This window comes from Lepidothrix coronata, unplaced genomic scaffold (assembly GCF_001604755.1).
Source record: "Lepidothrix coronata isolate B3197 unplaced genomic scaffold, Lepidothrix_coronata-1.0 Scaffold297, whole genome shotgun sequence".
NCBI lineage: Eukaryota > Metazoa > Chordata > Aves > Passeriformes > Pipridae > Lepidothrix > Lepidothrix coronata.
The window spans coordinates 379,621-395,055 of record NW_016690477.1 but is presented as its reverse complement, the minus strand read 5'-3'; the positions used below and the strand labels follow the sequence as shown (position 1 = coordinate 395,055).

Below are 15,435 nucleotides of genomic sequence, written 5' to 3'. Positions count from 1 at the left end.
GAGACTACGCAGCAGAAGCTCTAATCTTGCCTGACACATTTGCACCAGCTTCGACTCTTCATCCCTACAGCTACAGCATGGGCTTCAGCATGGGCTACATCCCCTGTACATGCCTGTCCATGCTGCTGACTTCACTGCTGCACTTACCAGCAGCAGAACTAGTTACTGTGCTGCATTTGTGTCTCCCTTCCTCACACAGGTAACAGCCAACCTGTAGATCCAGAGGGGATATTTTTCCCTTGGAGACATTTGTACAGGAAGGAAAACACTGAAGATAAGGGAACAGGATTGAGAAGCTGGTGGTCCCTGTATTTTCCCCGTGCATGGATGCAGGCAAGTCCTGGAAGTAAGGCCAGCTACCACAGTAAGCTCTTGGATCAGTTTGCATTGGAACAAGGGATATTTACTGATCAAACGAAGGAACCATGCCCCTCCATCTTTACCAATTGCCTACATACTTGAACTGCAACAAGATCTCAGAGCAGAAGAACCAAAAGTATCCAAAAAACACAGGAGCCTAAATACAAAATTCAAAAGAAGGCAGGAATGTAGGAGCTTTGGCGCCGATTGACATGAGATGTGAAGGGAGCTAAAGCTACCCAGTGTCTTTTCTAACCAGAAGTTCTGGTTCATCAGCAAGAAACGCCCCCTGTCAGGCAGGTGCTATTTTAGGTGTACTTTTGTGTTATGAATTAAAAGGCTGCCCTGTAAGCTTGTGGTCAGACACCGCTAGTTTCTGCAGTAAATTAGTACATCAGCAGATGGCATTGCAACCCAGCAGGCCATTTTTTGTGCTCACTGCACACACTCCATGGAGGCATGGGCTGCGTGCTGGACTGCTGTGCTCTGCAGCACAGTTCACAAAATATAGTTACAGTATTGGCAGGTATTTCCAAACACTTGAGTTAGATGAGTTCCTTACAAATTCTTGCCTACTTGCATCTGCTCCAAGATGTGTGTTTCAAAATAAAATTCCACACATTATTATTCTCTTTTTTAAAATCCCTCTTCAGGGATTCCTGCTGAATAGTTATAATGTCTGGATAGAGAGAACTCAGCCTTCATTTTTTACTGGGCTAGAACTAAGATGAGTCATCTGTTTACTAAATGTCCTTCAATTAAGAAAAAAAAAGAAAATGAGATTTCTGAAGATTAAAAAAAGGAAGGGGTGAATAAAACGTAATCACATCTTCTATTACTTAATAAATAGAGATATTCCATCTTCTGTCTATAACAATTTACCAGTTCATTCTTCTGAACATTGAATAATTGAAAACAAAACAATCAAAAGAAAGAAAAGCTTTTTACAAACCACTAGTGAATATTGAGTCTAATGCTGACAATCTATGAATTCTTTACCTTGAAAAACTCCCTTATATATGTAACCATATTTTTTAGAGAGACAACATGAAGACTTTGCACTACTTCATTCCTCAAAAGATGAAAGAGTATGGCTAATTCCTCTTTCTTCTAAAGAAAAGCCAAAATGTTAATTCAAAATAGGTCCCAAAAGCAACTGATTGGACTTTACAAAAGGTATTCTGGATCATGCATGTTTTTTTTTCCTTACTTCCCTCCTATTTCACCTTATTTCCACCCTTACACCAGCCTGGAGTCTGGTATAACTAGTAAACCAGTAAATTATTCTGCAGTTATTTAGAGTAGATCAAAGACTCTCCCAGCTTCAGGAGGGACTGAGAACCCCGGGTGCCACAAGGCAGCTGCAGGGTCACCACAGCAGGAGCCCTTGCAGGGCTGAGGATGGGTACCTTTGGATTTGGGCAGCCGAATCCTGTGCTGTGCAAGCTCTGACCCGTGGGGTATATGTTAATTTCAGCTTTGAGGACTACCTTGTTTATTCAGGGAAGCAACCTAGAATTGACAGCATAAACTTGGATGACTTAAATGCAACCTCATCTTATCCCTCCCCTGTCCTCACTCGCAAATTCTGCAGCTATGTCTGACAGCAGTGCAGCAAAACCCCTTGCCTGCATCTCAGCTGTGCTTTATGAACATAATCAAGGCACAGACAGAAGCAGCAAGTCTGGTAACAAATACAGTAGCAATCCCTAAGCATCAACAGCTTCTTATCCTTTGGTAAGAAAACTCCCACACCAGGAAGGAGCCAGTATGAGCTTGCAAATGGTGCCACTGCCACAACCTATTTATCCCTGGAAGTGATTTTCGCTCTGCTCAAATGTATGCAGTCCAGACATTTAGCAGTGGGAGTGAAATACCAAGGGCTTCAAGCATCTGTTCCTTAGTTAATCTTGTATGTGGCAAAGGATCTGTTAACAACCTTCTGAAAAAGGGCAAGAACAGGCAGATGAATGGAAGATTTTCACACTCAATTGAAAGAAAGCTCCCTTCTTCATGTCATGACCAAAACCTTTGTGGAATATCACAGCCATCAGGGAAAATCCTTAAACAGCAGGCTGGGAGAAAGCAAAGATGACTGGTCCCTGTCCTGCAAAAGCCTTAGAGCATACGACCTTCTACAGTCTGCCCAAATTGGCTTTTTGTTCACTAGTGACACAGACATAGCCTGGCTGCACTGGATCATTTCTATCCTTCTCCTTGCCTCTTAGACAGCTGATCCCCTTAAAAGCACTGTTCCTTTAAAAAAGAGTACAAAAATTACGATTGGTTAATCAGGAATGGGTCTGTCAGCAGGATGAATTGCACAGCTGTATAATAATACACAGAGCCACATTTGGGTGCACATTTATTTTGGTTCAGTTTGGATTGGCTGACCTTGATGATCCAGAGACGGAGGGAAGGGTTGTAAAGGAGAGAGACAGGAGGTTATTCCCCAATAAACCTATTGCTACTGGGCATGCAAGTAGCCTTACACCAACACCCACAGTGCTTGAGGGACTGCCCTTTCCCCCCTCCCTCTGGCCTCACATGTGAAAGTGCTACAGCTTTGATTGAAAGGAATTCATAAGCTAATAATAACAGATATTATATATTGTATGAAATTCAGTTTCATACATATGGTTTCATACATATTCATATGGTTCTGAATATGAGTATAAACATCCTTTTATTGTACTTACAGAGCTAACAATTAAGAAAGTGCTAGGAGCATAAAATATAATAGTTCGATCAACATAATGGGTTTATGTGAACAAGTTTACTGAAGTTTGTGGAATAGAGGCAGATATACCAATGCAACTGTAATTCAAGCAGTGCCTTTACAAGGTACCCTTGTGCATTTAGCCATTACTGTTCCTTATATGTTCACCCATGGCCCATTCTTTTTTCCTCCTCCCAAATTTGGAATATTGTATAACTCCTTAAAAAAACCCCAAACAAAACCCAAACACTTCCCAGTTGCATAAAACCTTTATTTGAAGACATTACTTGCGGAAGAAAAACTTAAGCAACAGCAAAAGCCAGATCCCTGGTTCTGGTGTAGGACAGTATGATTTCCGTTTGCTACTACTGCATGCCTCTCAGAGAGTGTGTGCATATAGGAGGGTAGGGGGAGGAGGTGAGCTGGCATCTTCGTCTGAAGTCTAATTGCAGCCTCACACACAAACTTACCATTTTTGTCAAGTGAATACCCTTCACTAAACACAACTATTCTTTTTCTATTAATCTCTAGGTGTCTCGGTTCCCTATGCAACCCTTCGTGTCCTGTTCTGACCCTCATCAACAAAGTTGTGCTCAGCACAGCACACGCCCATCAGAGAGAATTGCTATATCTCCTACTCGAACAACCAACTGACAGAGGAAATCTTAAGTGTTCTGTGTTTATTTGCTTCTTGCTGTGACAATATACACCCTGCTTTAATCTAAAAATAAAGTAAGACTTTAAGGAAGCCTAGGTCTGGTTTTAAGTTAGACCTGAAAATTCTGAGATACCCAGGAATAAAGCTGGGAGAACAACATATGATCTAAATTATTTGAAAAATAACATTATAGAATGACCACCCATCTCTGTCCTCTCTCCTACTCCCTTAATACTGCCTTCATACCTATCTTGGTTTGTTGAGAGTAAGTGTAGTGCAGCTAAACGTAGGCCTGCATGGGCTTGATCATGTACCTAGCATCCAAAATTGTCTTCTTGAATGTTTGTCAAGTGTATGGGTAGTATTATGAAACCAAAAATCAGTAATCTTATGCTAGAGATACATCTCGAGATGTCAAACTCGAACTACACAAACAACTTTAAAAGGACAACGCTGTTGTGTTTAGCCTTGCATTGATTATTTAGAGACCTGAGCCTTAAAAACTACTGGTAGTTGCTGAATCAGAAGAGCAAAAGTAGTTGTATCCTATCTCTCTGCAGCAGTGGAAGGAGGGAAATCAATCAGATTACTACAGGCAGGGTTGTCTTAATCTGAAATCCAGATCACTTTTGCAGTGAGATTACAATATTACAATGTCATCTGTGAAGTCAGCAGATGTCAGTGTTATCTGCAATCTGGAAAGTACTTAGAGAAAGTTGGATTTTCAAATAATAAATATTAATAAAAAAGACCCTTTTTTTAGAGCACTCAAAATGTACTGTTCTTTCCTATTCTGTGCAGAGAAGATGGTGCTGCAGCTGGCTTCTTTTGGAAGGAAACAAGATAGCAAATAACCCATCAGATCCAGCTAAGGGGCTTCTGGATGAATGCACACCTGCCTCATTGGAAGTAGGTCCCAGCAATACACGTCATGCAAACTTCAGATGGCAGCTCATGTATAAAAGCTAAAAGCTCCATCTTCCCTATGATGTGACACATTTATTAATTAGACATAAGTATGATGTTTCTGAGACAGAGTCATTGACAGGTAGTAACTGATGTCAGCTGGTATCAACTTCCTACAATGTTATGCCTCCCTCATCTGAAATCACTCTCCCACTGTGTTGTATGACTACTAAACAGGAATGCACCTCAAAAAGGTTTTCTTCAAGTGCTTGTTTGAGACAAACCTAGCAAGGTATTGAGCATCTGCAAAACCTCCTCCTTGCAGAACCGTCCTTCTGTTTAAAACAAATCAAATGGGGGAAAAAAATAAAGAAGAAAAAATAAACAACAGTCAGTACACTGTGGACCTTATAATTAGCTTAACCAGTAAATTTCTGCTTCCCCTGAGGTGCATCATAATGTGTATTTAATGAAATCCTCCTTTTCCCTATATCCCTAGCTGTTTTATATACTATAAATTATGGATGAGCTTCTGTTTATATGTGCAATCTTTTAGCTGTAAAATAAAGACCACTAATACAGCACTTAAAACACACCAGGGTGCCTGCATTCCATCAACGTTTAAATGGGATACAATATGCCAACTGGTTGTTTTCTCTCTCATTGGCAGTGATGTATAGAGGGGAACTGGACTGAGAAAGCAGAGGAGCATCTGCCCATTGCTCTAAGCTCCTCCTATCCCAACACTGTATAGCCTTTGCTTTTTGGTAATGAGAAACAGATGGTGCCATCCATCTCTTTTTATGGGATGGCGAAATAAAATATTCAGCCTTGTATGACTATTTTTAGCATGGGCAAGGGATCTCAAAGAAATCTAAGAGGAAAAAAGGGAAAGACAGTATCTATAGACACTACCACACCATAGTACTGCAGTTAAACAATCAATACTATATCTGGGGGAGAGGAACAGGGAGGAAGTTTAATATATTTAATGATGATCTCAAAGCAAGTGATTTTGGATGAGCAAGGGAGGTAATGCAGGGCTTCCAGAGTCCACTGGAAGTTTCTGGCTGATATGCATGAGCTGCATGCAAATAGCTGACATTAAAAGAAAAATTGCTTGGCAGGTATAACCACGAGGTGATACCTGGAATTACAGCACCCCCGACACTGAAAGCAAGTGACTTTGGTAATAAAATGCAATGCAATAACAAAATGGGTTTGTAAAGGCCAGTGTTATAACATGCAACTGCCCTATGTTGTATGTTACTAGCTTTATTTTGCTACCAAAACTGCATGTATTATTTTCTACACTGAAGACAAATAAAAATATTTGCTCTGAGACAAATTTCCAGTTTTAAATTATGAAATCCTGACTGCCTTAATATTTGCAATCCTTACCTCCCTTTCCCCCGCATGTCTGCCTTTTTGTTAATTGTTACTTCTTTCCTTTTATTTAATCCATCCTGTTTCTCCTAATGTGTTTGCCAGGTACCAAAGAAATACTTAAACAGGAGAAGTTCTACTTAAATAATTCTTATTGGGAAACAGGTTCAAAAACATAACTCTGACATAACAACAGTCACCTTGGGTAGCTTTTGAAAAAAAATGAACACCTGTTTTTCTTTCTCCTTCCCTTGGGATTGTTGTGGCCACAATGTCTGTCTACAAAAACCTTGGTTACAGTAGGAACACCTGTGCTAATGAATTTGTTGCAACAGACCCCTTGTTAGCTGTGGTGTGTACTAATATTAAAAGGTTTTTTCCATTACAGGCAGCACTCCACTCAAACTAAGTCAACACACACAGCTCAATGTCAGGATGTGTACACAAATCAAGAGTTTAGTTTTTTTTTGTTGACGTAACATCATCAGTTAGGAACTAAGAAAACTTCATATATTATAGTGGAACCCACGAAGATTTCCTGTTACAGACTTGGACTCAAGAGTTCCTGGGAGGGAGTAAGGAGCTTTGCCTGGAATGGGCATAGGGCCATAAGCCCTCTGCCAGCTTCTGTAGAAGCTAAGCTTTGTTTTGGAAAGAAAAAAATAATTGCGATTCTGTTGGCAGAAAAGATAACTTTCTCCTATGATATACAGAGGAGAAACTGGTGTAGTTTAATCCTGCAAATCTACTGACAGACACATGCTTCCCAATTGCAGCTGAATGAAAACAAAGTGCAATGGAAAGCGAACTCAGGAAAAGGAATCTGGGTTGTTTCAGCACGGTTGATGAGAATAAAGCAGGCTGTAGCTGCTCTGCATTTGCTCTGCACAAATTGCCTTTCAGAAGGCTTTCCAGCAGGTCCTTTGTTAGAGCTTCTGTGACTTTAATTCTGCTAGTCTAATTGGCTAACATAACTGCAACTATATTAGCTATGGGAACAACTGGAGCTACGCTTCCTTTCCAAGGGTGTTTTGTCATGCTAACGAAATTCTCCTCTGTTCAAAGCAAAGCAAAAATAAACATTTATACACTTCAAAGAACAAGGGAAAACAATAAAACAACCCTATCAAAGCAAAAGGCAGAAACTAAACTTATGGGAGAGGTGAAAGAAATCACAGCAGATGGCCAAATTGATTTGTGTTCCTTAAAGTACTGTGGCAGGAGGCAATTGGAACAAATGGTGACAAATGTGGCAAAAAACTCTGTAAAGAGGTAGAGTGTCCTTATAAAGCACTGTACACATCTGGATCTCTACTACTGACTGATGGGTACAGAAGTGTTGAAGCTGTGCTCACCTTAGTGTGACATTTCTGCTACTCCAGTATTTTCCAGAAAGTCTACTATTACTCAAAGCAATAAGCCTCCCTCTGGTAAAAAAACTTAGGACTAAATTGTTACTTTAGAAGAGGATTTCAAAATGTGTTGAGTTCAAGCTTAACTCTCCAAATGCAGAACAACAAGCTTCTGGTATAATGATCAAGGATTTGAACAGTATATATCTCTAGTTCCTGTCCTTAAACTCAAAAAAGAAACCTCACCTGAGTCAGATCCAAAATTAACTCTCTGTCCTGGCTCTTATATTCTGCAAGCAACTGGCCTAGGAGTGACAGAGCAAAGCTCTTAAACATGCTCGCCCTGACTTCTGATCACCTGGTTAACAGCAGCATCTTATAGGCATTACACTTCCAATCTGCAAATAGGTGGGGGATTAGAATGCAAGTCTGTATCTCAGCAATTCTGGTATTCTGGCATAAATCTATTCTCATTGGGAGTGTAAGTTAGCAAACTTAGCTGGGAACTAAGACATAGCCCACATTCAGTCCTGGTGGTTCTGCTCAGTGGGGGAGAGCTGGTTACTGGCACAGTAGCAGGACACTTAAATCACAGTATCAAAATGCACTGGAACTAACTCATCTGTCACTTTCTTCCCTCTCCGATTGTCAAACAGCCTGTCCAAGCCTACAGCTTATTTTAACTTCTTTTTACTTGCTGCTCTTTTAAAAGTGTTACTAATGCAGCTTGTCAGATTTTCTTCCGCTTTGTAGCAGGAGCTAAACACATTGTGCTGCAAAATAAGTTAAAGGAGGAAACACTCTTTAGTGTAAGACATAAATGGTGCTCTAGAGTTGGGTTTACTTTTTGTTTGAGGGTGGTGGCTGTTTTCTTTAAGACTGCTAAAGAGAAAAAGAAATACTACAGAAATCTAATGTTATATGAAAGAAGATATAACGCTCAGCAAAAAATCTAAATAAAAGCTAAGTGAGCGGAAAAACTGTTTAGAAAAATAAACACTGAGGTATTGAGTCCTATTAGCATTTAAATCAAGCAGTGAGATTTCTCATATCTGAAACTTACTACTCCCCAACACAGCACAATGTCTGTGATGTACTTCCAGGGCCAATGGGATGCTAGGAAAACATGCAACTGGGCAACAGGTTGTCCAGCCATAGGTTTAATGCCTGTTCTCTGCAAGTCTCTACATACCATTCCAGGCAAGAAGTATACTTATGCATGACCGCAATCTGCTGGTTTTATGCATCAGAAAACATCAATAGTTGTGCTGTGCCACTCACCCATAACGTGTAGGACCCCCTGCGGCTCCCTGGAAAAGTCAGCATGCTCTGATCTGAGACTGCGACAGACGCCAGGCCACTGCTCCTGGATGGCGGCCATTCAAAGTCGGCCTCGGCCTGCTCAGTTTTGCTTTTCTGCTTCTTTATAATCTGTAAGGTAGGAGAACAAGGGGTGGGAGGGGAGAGGAAAGAGGAGCTCAGAAAGTACTGTCTGAGCTGTATGGAGAAAAACTACATTAACCCTGTGTCAAGGCAACCTGCCTAGGAAGAACATATGAGTTTCCCTTTGCTCTTGCTCCAGCTCATGCAAAGGATGATTCTGACAACTTGCATGCACTTCTTCTCATCTGAAGTCATATTGCTTGCAAGCACATAAGCATTGATACAATAAATCAAAATCAAGGCCTGTAGGAACATTAATGAAGGTGAATTAAATATAAAATATCTACAGAATATCATTATATGGCATAAAAGATCTTATTAGGCAGCTCTTCACAAAAGTGGTAGCAATTCAAGCTTGGCTGAGGCAGGCTCATGACTATGAAAGACTCAATAAGTAGAATTAATCTTCTAACATCCCTATTAAAAAAGAAGGCAGATTATTTTTCATAGAGAAAATGCTGCTCTTCTGGCTTTTTTTAATAACCTTGTAAACAACATGTTTCTCTTCTGGTGTGTCATACATACACTATTAAATGCCACAGCCTATACACAGATGTGGCAACTAGCTTATTTCATATGGAAGGAGACTAACTTAGCGGACTGGTTACTTTACTGACCCCAGGAGCTCAACAGCACTCTGTTCATGCTCATCTTGCCTTGCTCCAAACTGTCCAGACAAACTCAAGTGCCATTCTGCATCAGTGCCAACTGCATCTGCAGCCCTCCACTTCCATTCTGCATCAGTGCCAACTGTGAGCTTTTCAGTGAGAAGAACAAGCTTTATGTAAAAAGCCACAGAAATCTGACACACCGAGGGTTCTGTGATTTTGTGTGTGTGTATCTAGAAGCATCATTAACAGAATTCTGTTTTAATGGTTGATGTTTTCTTTGAATGTGTTGCAGATGCAGGGTTCAGCAGAGGGTATGATCAAGAGCCACACCTCTTGCCACTGGAAAACTTTGTGCCTTTGGCGAAGTGAAGTACAGATGTAAAATTCCATTGAGCAGGGGCCAAGATAGGATATCACAGACCTCAGGCAGTGGTACCTCTCAGCTCTGAGGGTGTAGGGCATCAGATTAGGCACTGGATTAATCTTATTTATAAATTGATCTCTCTGTCAGATGTAGCTGACTAAGCCTATACTGTCATAGTTGAAGTTCCAACTTGTCATTTACTTTACTTTCTATATTGGTATCATCCTTTTTGCTGTTAGTGGAGTTTGAGCTCATCAGACTAAAGCATTGTGTTTTGGCTATTAAACAAGCTAAGGAAAAAAAGCATCCCATACCTTCTGCACAATGGTTGTGGCTAGCTCTTCTATGAGGTCCTCCTTGTGCTCCTGCAAGTAACACGCTTCATTCTGCTTGTCCTGCATGAAAATGGATATCTGTATTTGCTAAAATCACATAAAACCAGCCTTTCCACAGAAGTTGTATAGATTGGGAAATGGGTAATACGCCCTACTGGCACTGTGGGAAAAAATTCCAGGCACTTAAATTGCATGTCACCTTCTGAAATGCAACATGCATCTTGGATACCAGTACATAAAACCCATGCCCAAATCTTTAGGTGTAGCATGAGGTAGCCACTACTTCTTTATGTTTTCTTTTGTATCTACTTGGTTTTGTACCACTACCCAAATCAAAAGAAACATAATTGTCCTATTTAAATTAATACATTTTGTTTGAAAGTGTTACCAGGCTGTCACTGTAGGTCTCTGCCTTAGAAATAGCTTCTTCCACTGCTTCCTCTGCAACACGTAAAGCCACAGCAAGGGTATCCATCATGCTGTGTCCTAGATGAAGAATAAGATAAAACCATCATGTTCTTTATATATGCACATTTTGCATAACGAGCTCCAAAATTCAGACATATTCTGGACATATATTAAAATCCTGAATTGTTCATGAAAAAGTTCATTTCCTCAATCCGTATTTATGCACAGTAAAATAAACAACTTAAGACAGATAAATTTGTCTCAATCTCCATGTTTCTTCCTAAATGTAAATCTTAAACACAGGAAAACACAGTATTTTTTATGTTGCTGATGGAAGAGAAGTAACAAAAAATGAACATTAAGAAAATCACACTAGAACAGGCGTGTATTAGCGTAAATAGTGAAGCAAAATATCCCAGCATGGTAGGCAAAAGACTTTTAGTATCTTGCTTAATGTTATAGCCAAAGTATTTTTGGATCTGTGAACAAGACTTACCAGTGCTCTAAGCTACTTGTCCAGTAATTCAAAGTGTAAGGCCTGTGTTTAATCAAACGAGTTTTTAGCAGCATACCTTCTGTCTGTTGGTAGAATGTAGAGTCACTGCCACAAATGCTTCCTTCATTCTCAATGCTTCCTTCAAACAAACTCCCTTCAGCTAAAAAGAAAGACAGAATTTTGCTTTAGTATAAGATGTACCCATTAACAGCAGAGGCATTATTAGATTAGAATATTCACTCAGGATATGGTGGCAGCGCAAACAACGAGGCATAAATGGAAAATTCCTCCTAGCTGTTGTATAAATCACGACTGCAGCAGCTTTTGTACAAAACATGATTGCTTTTATATCAAAGACCTCTCATTCATTTTGGATTGAGAAAACTTACTACAGTAAAAGAGAGAGGAAGAAGCTAAAAACTATTACTACAGTAAAAGAGAAAATAAGAGGTTAGTAGGCATAAAACTCACATGGTGGAAGTTAAGTACAGGGAATTTGCCTTCACTATGACATTTGGAGTTGAAATAGATTCTACATTTTAAAGGGCAATGCTGTATAAATGACACTTATACTAGTATTTATCTTCAAAGAGAACAAAAGGTTTACCTTACATTCACACAGAGAGTAGCAGAAAGTTAGCAATGACATTTAGACTCAAAGGCCTTCCTTAGAAAGGTCTCACAGAGAGTGCACGTGCCACTGCAACTTATCATTGCACCGTTCACACTTCCCTTCAAGGAACAAGTGAAACTATGGCTTAAGTAATTGCAACATATCATACGAAAGTTCTGAAGCATCCCTTGCCACAGTTTTTACTTCCATTATCCCACTTCTTCCCTCAGTGACACAGATTTGCTTGTCTTCATAAGTATTTGTTCTCCATTGTTAAGGAAACTTCTCAAGAAAAATGGATTTGATACTGACAGAGAAAAAAGACTAATAAATCACAATTTAATTCATAGGCCACTTCTTCCTAGAAGATTTTATGTCAATTTTCATATGAAATACCTGAAATTTCTACTCAGGGATAGAGAGTCTACTTACCATCCTCAGTAATTTCAGAAAAAAACAAAGACTATAGAAAAATTACCAGTTTTTGTACAGATGTTAAAAGAATTACATTAGTGAAGTATCTGATCCAATAAATCCAATGAAATGTCAAATATTCAGCTAGCTGTGTTTTGAGTAATTTGCTGAAGTTACCAGTATGACACCAAACTCCACTTCTTCCAACCCATTTTATATCTCCAATTACTCTTCTTATGGGGTGAGGCATTAGAACACCATAGTTAAGGGAGAATTGTGTCTTCATTTAAAAGGATGATGCCAATACTTTATCAGTAGCTTTTAACTATTTACAAACATGGATTAAAAAAAAAAGGTGTGGCCAGTTTCAGATCCTTAAGCATGCAAAACTCCAAGTGAGGGAATCTAAGTTTTGGTCAACTTGGATACTGAATGGATCCCATGTTAGTAAAATTTTGTTTCAAGCACCACAGAAATATGCTCTAAGATCAAATGTTGCGTGCAAAATTATTTTCTCATTCATTGACTACCCAGGACTGTGAAAAATTTTGGGACACAAGGTAGAATACAAACTGCAATTTACTTTACAGACAGTTCCGTATCAGTGACATAATTAAGATAAAACATTCTTTGATTTCTTAAACAGCTCTCTAGACACTTCACTTATTTTTTTTTCTCCACTGAGGCATTTCTTTTGCAAAGAAAAAAAATTGCCTTAAAAAAAATCTCTGTTGAAATGATCTCAGAATTTCCTTTGTCTCAACTTGTATGTTAAAGTAGATTAGAATAAATCTTGTAAGAAATCAACACAGCTGTTCTTACCTATTGTATCAGGACAAACTCCGCTCTCCAGTCTATGCTTCTTGTACAGGTTCTTCAGGACTTTGGCACTTCCAAAACACTTAAAGCGGCTTTTGACATTATTATAGTACCAATCCAGAGACTGGGTCCTTAGGAGCCTAAAACAGAAAAATAACCTACATATTTAGAATGATTCTACAAAAACAAACGTAAAAAAAAAAAAAAAAGAAAGGATCTTTTAGACCTCACAGCATAAACATAATAATTTCTGAATACTTCTTTCTTGTTTGTAGTTTGCAAGTGTTTGGTATATTGAGGCAAAAAACCCCCCACAATGTAATTCATAAGTAAATATCTTCTTCACATTATCTAAAGTTTTATTTGGTTTTGGTTCTACCAGAAAAGGTGGTCTCCCCTTTTACATTATAATGCCAACACTACAGCCTCTTGAAAAATACAAACAAGACTTTGAACAGCACAGGAAGGTTTTAAAATTAGCCTATATTCACACAGATTTACAGATACTGTAAGAACACCAGCCTATTAATGCACCACAAAAAAATAACATTTACATAAAAATACATCACTGCTTTTATTTGGGGAAATCTGTAGAGTAGAAAAAGCCTAATCAGAGGACCTCAAAGCAGAATGAGCAAAGAATGGCACAACTGCACTTTGGTTTCTCACTTTCAACCGGAAGCATCCCTGATGTCAATAATTCATCCTGATGGATTTCTCCCCAGAGTTCTGATACTTTTATAAAGCCACGAGGTACTGGCAAGCTCTGTATTATTTTCAATGTGGCATGTGACAACTTGCTTCATCTGTTACTTCAGCAGAGTGTGGAGAGAATCTGTGCCATATTCCCAGGCAACAACAACCACAGGTGACTGCAGGGCAACCCACAGTGGACCTTTACGTTTCCTACTGAGGGTGTCACTGGAGAGGGGGATTCTAGGGTTCTGCCTATAAATTAAAGCTGACTTATTCTTAGCACCAAGATTTTAGAGAACAAAATGCTAATGTTAGTATCCAGTGTCAATATAGAAACTCCTAAAGAAATGATGTTACTATCAGGAGTGCTGAACTCTCAGGACTTCCAGACCTGAACATATTCAGATGATTTAACTCCACTTTTTAAAGCTGAGGCTATGTGTGAAAAACAAAATAAAATGACAGTCTCCCTGTAACCTTTAGATTCTCCTTCAGGGACTCTGCAGTTTTCTTTATAATGTGCAAGGCAAGTGACAATGCACAATTTTTGTTTAACACACACCATTTCATAAGCAAATAAAACCTCACGTATTGACAGACTAGCAATGTAGTTCTTAGTCAGCACCAAATCTCAGGAGATACTTGGTAAGAAACAAATATCCTGAGCCTGGGGTTTCAACTAAGTGTTTCCAGTCCAAATCCAGATGTTTTAAGTTTCAGTATACTGATAAAAAAGGAACATCCACTTCACAAAAAGCAGAACATTATGATATAGTCCAACTTTCTGTCACCACTGTAAAGCATTTAGTAGCAAACACTAGCAGTGGGAAATTAAAAATAAAAATCAATGACGCCTATCGTATTCAAACTGTGAACCCTTAAAGTTACATTAGCTGCTCTACTTAAGTCAAGTGAAGAAAAAGCACATAATGAAAGAGAAGCCTATTTTTTCTGTATCCCGTGCCAGCAAGTAGATGCAGGAGAGGTATTTACAGATAATGTAAGAATATTAACCCTTTACTATCTATTTGCACAGTAATATCCCAAGCCTAACTGTGGCTCCCAGGAGGTTGACTGGTTTCAATAGTCACCATTCTACAAATACAACTAACATGCGACAAGAACAAAAATACGTTTTTTAATGGAAAATGTCTTTACACATGGTGCACAGATGATGGACATCTGATGAAACACAAGTGTCCAGAGCACAAGCAATGCCTTAGTTTGTCTGTGAAGTACAGAATTTCTGAATTCCTATAATGCTGCCACCAAGAAATCTGTTAAGATGCTTGCCCAAGACCTGACCCACTGACCCAGGGCTCGGCTGCTGGCACAGTGATGAATCTGAATGGATGCAAATTTCTCTCTCAAACCTGCAATTCTTTGGCATTTTGAGAACCTGCCTTCTTTGTGGGCAGGAACCACTTGCTCTCATGGAAAGTGCATCAGAATACTATACTTTCTGCTTGCTGAATTTGATTCACTTTTGTCCACTGAGTTTCTACAGGTGCTTAGAGTACAAGAATTCAGTCAATAGCAGAGAGTCACAATCATTATGATGGATAAAACTGCACAACTGAGTTGGAAGTGGCTCAGCAAGAGTTACTGACCAGAAAGGATGCTCTTCTGCCCAGTGAATGCAGCTTTCTCCATGTGATCCACAAAACAGTTTCACAGCACCATCACCATTGGTGGACTCACAGCACTGGGAGTCCTCAAACACGTTGCTTTAGGGCTTTCAAGATCCCTGTCAACTACCTTAGCATGTTTATTGAGTAACCTCAGTTTCACTAGCTCAAAACACGAAACTTGTAATTTTGGAAGCCAAGTAGACGCAGTTCTTAATATTCAGACT

At 39.3% G+C, this 15,435-nt stretch overlaps 1 protein-coding gene across 1 annotated transcript in view; it reads right to left on the bottom strand.

The window, feature by feature from the left end:
• Positions 1-15,435, bottom strand: part of MYRIP (myosin VIIA and Rab interacting protein) — a 214,000-nt gene that overhangs the window by 40,360 nt on the left and 158,205 nt on the right. Inside the window, exons 4-8 of the mRNA XM_017837242.1 lie at positions 12,888-13,024; positions 11,115-11,198; positions 10,523-10,620; positions 10,114-10,194; positions 8,663-8,812 (exon numbers count right to left, since the gene is read on the bottom strand). Of these exons, the coding sequence (XP_017692731.1) occupies positions 8,663-8,812; positions 10,114-10,194; positions 10,523-10,620; positions 11,115-11,198; positions 12,888-13,024 (550 nt within the window). The remainder of the gene's footprint in view (positions 1-8,662; positions 8,813-10,113; positions 10,195-10,522; positions 10,621-11,114; positions 11,199-12,887; positions 13,025-15,435) is intronic.